We start from the raw sequence: 7,240 nt of genomic DNA, 5'->3' as shown, positions 1-7,240 counted from the left end.
CAGCCAGCAAAGCCAACCATACCTTGTCACGCATCCAAAGATGCATCTCAAGCCAGTCCAGAGAGGTGATACTCCCCCTCTATGCGACATTGGTCAGGCCAAAATTGGAGTACTGCATCCAGTTCTGGGCACCGCACTTTAAGAAGGATGTGGCCTGCCTTGAGAAGGTTCAGAGGAGGGTCACCCGCTTGGTTGGAGGGCAACAGGACAGGCCCTGTGAGGAGAGGCTGAGGGACATGAACCTGTTCAGCCTCAGCAAGTGGAGGCTGGGGGGGCGGGGATTTGGTGGCTGCCTACAAACTCATTAGGGGAGATCAGCAGCAAATAGGAAGGGCCCTATTCCCCCCCAGCAGCACCTGGGGTGAGGAGGAACAATGGTCAGAAGCTGCTGGAGGATATGTTCAGGTTAGAGATTAGGAGGCACTATTTCACTGTTAGGGTGGCTAGGATCTGGAACCAACTTCCTAGGGAAGTGGTCCTCCTACTTTGGGTAAATTCAGAAAGAGGTTGGGTAAACACCTGTCTGGTCATGTGATCCCAGTGTGTGCTCCGGCCAGTGGCAGGGGGCTAGACTAGATGATCTGTTCAGGTCCCTTCTGACCCCAAAGTACTATGAAACTATGCTATGCTTTGGCAGCTCCTGGGCTGCAGTAAGGCTTCAACCTAATAGATCAATTCCTGCTAAACTAGAGAAGAGAGAGCTTTGGAATGACCTTTTATGTCACGAGAGGTAGTTAGCCGTGTTAGTCTGAAGTCAGTCAGAAGGCAGGGTAGATATGCATCTTTATTTATATCTATCTATCTATATATATCAGCACTGAGACACTTTCATCTGATGTTCATCAACCAAATTTAACAGTGGTTTTGATCTGACTTCATCTATGTTTCAGTTGGAAAAGAAAACAGTACTTATAAGCTGGTCATCTGCTTTTCAGCACTCTTACTTTTGTGTCTACCCTTTTTAGTCTTAAATCACCTAGGCTCTTTGTAATCCAGGATGAAGTTTTCTAAACGGGGTTTAAAAATTCCTCGATTATCACTAGGGCTAAGGACAGAAATTACATACAAACCAATATAAGTGATCAGAAACTGGTTCAAATCTGTAACACAGCAGAAGCTCAATGCACATAAACTGCTTTCAAAATAGCCGAAACCAGTTTATGATTAACCTGGATGGATGTAGTAGCAAACTTAACTGATTTTGATTAAATCGGTTTATTGAACTTCTGTGCCAGATCCCCACCAGATTCAAGTTTAACCGAGTCCCTCAGCATCCCAGGATGCTTTGCACCTCGCCTGCAAACCCCTCCCTTGCAGGGTAGGCCAGCTAGCTTTGGTCCAAGCTGTCTGCTCCACCTGAGCAGGGAGGTGTGCTCTAGCACCCCTGCTCTCCCCCCCCTCTTCTGATACTGGAATGTGGCTGCATTCCCAGTATCAGAAGTGGATGTCTGGTCATTTGCTTATCAGTTCAGTCTATGCATCTTGGACTAAGCTGTGAAGATTGTATTGATTCAGCCTTGGGCTTGTTGCCTGTCTGTACTTAGCCTAGCAGTTACTTGATGTGATTAACTACTGGTCCCTAGCATTTGGAACCTCCCGTCAACTGTCACGAGTTCCCAGAATAATAATCCACCCTCATCATAACAGTCAATATGTCAAATACATTTCAGTGCCAGCAGCTGAAAAAAAATACAGTTAGCATTCTCTTGTTTTGTGGTCCCCTGGGCAGTATAACACCAGTCACCGTGAGGTGAACCTACCATTGGTGTAATGGAGATAGATTCATGGTGCGTATTCCAATAAAGCATCTTATAGCCACTCTGTTTGGTTGACTACCTTAGATAAAACAAGAGGTGGCAAGAATGGATTTGCTACTTCACTGAGTTCATGGAAGGGCAGGAAAAATGTAGGCAGACAGAAACTTTCATTCAGGACAGTTTAGCACAGCTTCTGTTTGGCCAGCAGGTCCATCTGTTTTGGTTCTTGATGGAGGTGCTGTTCCTGGACTGTGTGGGTTATGTACATTATCCATGGACAGCAATTATCAGGCCATGGGAAGGAAGAGTATAATTTGGTTAATTCCACTCTAATGTTTGACCAGCATTTGGCAGAAACAACCTTTTCCTCGGTCGATTATATTAATGCTTGAGTCTTTTAGTCATGGTTAGGGTTGAATAGTGCTACAAGGCCCTTAATCCAGCATGCCAGTTACTATAAGTGATACAGGCTTGTCAGAGCTTGTCTCTGAATATGACATATTGTAGACTGGCTTGTGAAGAGCAAGGGTTTGACAGGTGCTCAGGAGCAGCCAACTATCTGCAGTTGTAGTGACATTGCTCACAGCTGCCTGTCCCTGGAAGCACTCTGGCATTGTCATCTGATGGACAACATGAAAGTGATCAGCTCTGCCAAGAGAAATTATTTACACGCATTTGTTCTGGGGACAAGTCTGTCAATTTACCTGCATTTTTGGGGTGATTCTTGAAAGTGTTACCTGTTTACCCTTTGAACACTCATTAACCTCTCTTAAGTCGAGGCTGACCAGGAATCTCTTGTCTGATAACATCCTGAGCACAGGGCAGTGATTCCCAACCAGTGAGGTGTGACTGCTTGTGGGTTAGGAGAATGGTTTCATTTTCATTGGTGCCTATGTGTAGGGGCAGGGAGAGAGATCCTAATAGGAGAGAGGAAGGATCACCTTGCTGGCATTTGTGGATGCTGCGAAAACAGAAACTTAGTCTCCCTGTGACAGTCCTATGAGCTCTTTTCAAGTACCAGCAGACAACAAAGTACATGTGATTTCTTACTGAGCCATGTATTCCAAAGTTAATTATAGTTGCAGATTGTTTCAGTGTAGGACTGTGGGCTACAGTGGATTGCGGAAAGACTTGCAAATTATGTACCCAAGTGCTTTCTCATTTAGTCAATTTAAGAGACCAAATTTCTCTCCTGCTTCATACCAGACACCCTTATTTTTCCTGACCTGTCCTAGTCCTGCTGGTCAGGGCAGGGAGAAAACTGCCCCAAGGGTAGGCAACTGTTTCTGGTGGTAAGCCAGAATGACCCACCCGAAGTCAGGAATGGGTGGATGGGTGCTAAAATACTGCTGCCACTGCCTCTCATCTTCCCCAGCAGCACAGAGAGAGAATCTGTAGCCAGCATCTCCAGCTTATTGAAGCCTTATATCCATGGGCTGAATCCAAGGTTACGTAAGTTAGGGAAGGCTGTAGGTTACCGACCCCTGATATTCAGCTGAGATGCTACAGCAATTTCTCCTTCTCCTCCTTAGTATCCCATCTTCTGTATATCATTGCAGTGAGGAGTAGAACCCAGGGAACTGAGAGATGGAAGACACCAAAGGAGGGAATGGAAGCTGCATGCCATATATTACACACCTTTTTGTAAAGGTAGCAGCACATCATGATCCAATGTGGTGCAGAGATTTCATCCTGATTATCTGCCCGCTCCAACCCTTGTACGAGCTCATTTCTATCACCACTCCTGTGGTGCATTGTCAGTTCACGGATTCAGGTTCCCCAGGTAGTAGTAGTAGTAGTAGTAGTAGTAATAATAATAATAATAAATAATTTATGAAAATAACCTGACATATCTGAGTAATTAAAATCAGAAGCAGCCATCCTATTTGTTACATTTTAGTGAGAATTTTCAGAATTCTTACCTTATTGAAGTATGCTGTCTGGCACAGTGAATGAGAAGTACAGACATACCTGTTTCAGTGCCTGGTTCTAATTTCACCAAGGCTGTAAAATGAAACTTTGGGTAAGGGCAGACTTTAGCTAGGATTGGCTTGTTTTTAAAGATGATGGTTTCACATGATGCAACCAGAACATTTTTAAGGATTAATTCTCTGTGTCTTGTGCAATGAGGTGGTTTAAATCCCCCTTCCCACATTCCTGTTAGCTTGCACTGCTATTTCTGTCTGACTGGCATCTGCTATGCGCATGTTCATTATTTGTTGATATTAATCTGGCTCTGAAAAAGTCCACTGACTCGGGGAGAGTAGGAGGCTGTCACAGATGAGGAGCATTTAACTTCTCTGCGTGATCAGAATGTTTGCTAGAAAAGTAATTCCTGGTGTTTATGGTATCCAATGGCTTCCTTCGAGAGAGAAGCCCTGTGTCACCTGATTTTTGTGCTGTATTCCTTAACTCGGCAGACAGTTGCATTCTTGTCTAGTGCTCACAGCTCTGCTGAGCTTCAGTGGAGCAAGTGCTGGCTAACTGTTTCGTTCATTGCTGCTGTTCCGAATTCTGTGGACAGCTTTGAAAATATGACCAGTGTGAATTCAGTTTCGTTTTGCTGTAGCTTGGAAAAGTTCTGTGCAGCCATGGAAGTTAACAGTAGAACTAGCTGCCAGAAAGGATGACCCAAAAATGAATGATGGAGGCCTGGTGACTGAGTGGGAACATGGGCAGAAAATGAAAATGGAAATTTTGCCATGAAGTGATGAGTGCTGGAAAATCAATGCTGTTTATTTGCTATTATAAGAAAGAAAAAGTAGAGGAATTATAAGAAAAGCAAGAGAGAGACCTGCTTTATTTTTAAAAGCTGACTATTACTTTGATTGATTAGATTTTAATCATTTTAACAAGATCAATTATTTAGAAGTCAATTGACAGTGTGATAAAGGCAGTAATGTGATGTTACAGCTACTATTTAAATGCAGGGGTTGTGGCTATGTGAAGTTATGAAACTTGGGGCTGTGGAAAGACTGGAACCTTTACCCTGACTAGTTCATTAGTTGTTGAGCTAGTGAATGTCAGTTAATTTTGTTTTTAAACCTTGACAACTACTTGACAGCAAAAATCCTTTATACTGAAGTAGAAACTGATTCAGGAGTTTTATTCCAGAGAGGTGGCAACATGGATTTTAGTCTTTTTAAGACTTAAATCCATGCCCTCCTTTGACCTGCTGACCAAATTACTTAAATGGGGATGTACAGAATAAGTAGAGAACATATTTCACAAGCAAAATATATTTTGATTATTCAGGCTTTAGCAAAGAAATGGCATGGTTAGTACTACCCTACTAATCCCCACCAAAAATGAAGGCATATCAGATCAATTAACAGGTCCAGAGAAAAATGTAACTAGTGGACATACGGTATAATCTGAATTAACTGTGAGGACTAGTTCACCAGAGCATAAAATGCTATTTTTAATTGCATTATGCAGAAAATGGCTGCAAAATAATTTGGCAAGTGGGCGAGGGTGGGGTGAAGGAATTTGGCTCCGTTATCTTGATAACCAAGGCAAATAGAGAACTGTCAGAATTACTGAAATGCTAAGGATTCCAAATTTTTTTCTTGGAAAATGTCAGGTATTTTCTATAATTACTTTCAGAGATGGGTTCCTTTAATTGAGAAGGAATCTACAGGATCTTTTGATGTCTGATGCCGATTGCTCTTGGGAAAGGAGTAGCTACAGTAGTTACTATTAGGCCTGTGCAAGCGGCTAGTATTCGCTTCGGATTAGTCTAATTCCAGGAACAGTGATTTGACTTGGTGATTCCAGTTGCTGTTCCAAATCGATTCAGCCGAATCTGATTCAGAGATTAGGCCACCGCCGAATCTCTGAATTGAACAGGCCTTGGCACTTTTATTTATTTTATTAATTATTTTTAAAAAGAGCCCAGCATTCACTGGCTCCTGCCAGATGGGGGGGCAATCCCCACTGATCTGCACTGTGCTGCACTGTGCAGGGGGGCTCTGCCATGAGCCCCCAGAGGCCCTGACAGCTGCTGCAGCAACTGGTGAGTGCAGGGCTTTTTTTTTGTTTGTTTGTTTTTTTAAGTGCTGGAACACTGGGGTGAGTGGGGGGTGCTCAGGGGCCTGGGGGAGCCTGGTGCGGGTCCCTCCATGGTCCCCTTCCCCCTTCTAACTCCCTCCCTTGTCCCCCCCCCCCATCCCCTACTTACCAGCACGGAGCCCAGGTCCAGCTCCCTGCGGCATTAAGTGGGGACTGCCTGGATCTCCAAATCTTCTCTGAATCTTTTCCGAATTGATTTGGAGGATTCAAATCGATTCAGACCTTTTAATTGGTCTCCCAATTCAGTTTGGATTTGGCCACCGAATCATGCCAATTCTCCTCCAAATCAAATCGGCAACTGAAGCTTTGCAGAGCCCTAGTTACTATCACAGATTTGGCAGGTGACAATAGTTAAGCCAAGAGAAATCCGTAGTTTATAGAAGGATAATGGTTGTAAACCCTCATCTGGATGAGGGCTCTCTACAGCCTGTATCTTACTTATATTCATTCTTATTAGATCAGACTGGCTGCTTTAGCCCTCTGAAAAGAATTAGACATATATTTTTAAAATGGATTATCTTTATAACCAAATGATGTACATGCTACTTACTTAGTGAAAGTGTACTTTTCCTTATTGAATATGTGATTGGTATTATGCAGTAGATTTGGTTTGACTTCTAAGTATTAATAACAAATACATCCTCTTCACTGACAGGTGCTCCTCTGGAGTACATCCCTCATGGTCAGCTTGCTAATGTATATTTGACTTCAAGCTCACAAACACTGACATTTGAACAAGATGTTGGGACCATCCAGGAAGAGAAGATTACTATGATAGACACAGGGCTGGGAAGAAGATCCTCATCTTCTGAGGATGGTGCAGTACCTCCACTTAATCTAACAGATGACCAGCTGGCCTCTGGCCTTTATGGTAATTATCTGTGCTGGCATACTATTGTTAGTCCTGATGGGATCTGAATAGGAAACATGGTTGAACAGTAAACCACTAGGGCCGTGTGAAATTTCAGCAGCCATTTCATTTCAGAGGTATTTAGGGCTATGTCTGCACCTGAAACACCGAATCCAAATTGAAACGGGAGGCTCTGAAACAAAATGGAAGACTCCGAAATGTTTCAGAGAATTTCAGATTTTTGGAGCCTGCCCTCTGCCCCCTCCCTCCTCTTAGTTTTTGTTTCTGTGCAAGCCCAGCTCTGAAACCTGTCACCCCCACCCCTTCTGCTTGGCACCTGCGCAGCAGCTGTCGCTTCATATGGGTGCAGCGTGGCTTGGCAGGGCACCGCGCACTGTCTGAGAGCTGGGGTGGCTCCAGCAGTCACCCAGAGCCCAGCAGCGAGCAGCCCCAGCTCTCAGACAGTGTGCAGTGCCCTGCCAAGCCATGCTGTACCTGCGTTGGGGGGGGGGGGGGGGACCGGAGGACCCCGGTGAGCGGGGGGGGTGCGGCCGCGGCACCC

At 44.4% G+C, this 7,240-nt stretch overlaps 1 protein-coding gene across 6 annotated transcripts in view; it reads left to right on the top strand.

Annotated features, from left to right (window-relative positions):
- KANK1 (KN motif and ankyrin repeat domains 1) overlaps positions 1-7,240 on the top strand; it is a 218,280-nt gene that overhangs the window by 186,277 nt on the left and 24,763 nt on the right. For all 6 annotated transcript variants that reach the window (XM_019517654.1, XM_019517657.1, XM_019517652.1 and 3 more), the window contains one exon: positions 6,484-6,699. In XM_019517654.1, coding sequence (XP_019373199.1) covers positions 6,484-6,699 — 216 coding nt within the window. The remainder of the gene's footprint in view (positions 1-6,483; positions 6,700-7,240) is intronic.

This window comes from Gavialis gangeticus, unplaced genomic scaffold (assembly GCF_001723915.1).
Source record: "Gavialis gangeticus isolate Ggan-Ray unplaced genomic scaffold, GavGan_comp1, whole genome shotgun sequence".
NCBI classification, from domain to species: domain Eukaryota; kingdom Metazoa; phylum Chordata; order Crocodylia; family Gavialidae; genus Gavialis; species Gavialis gangeticus.
Note: the sequence above shows the minus strand (reverse complement) of the source record. Positions and strands in the feature narration are given on the sequence as shown.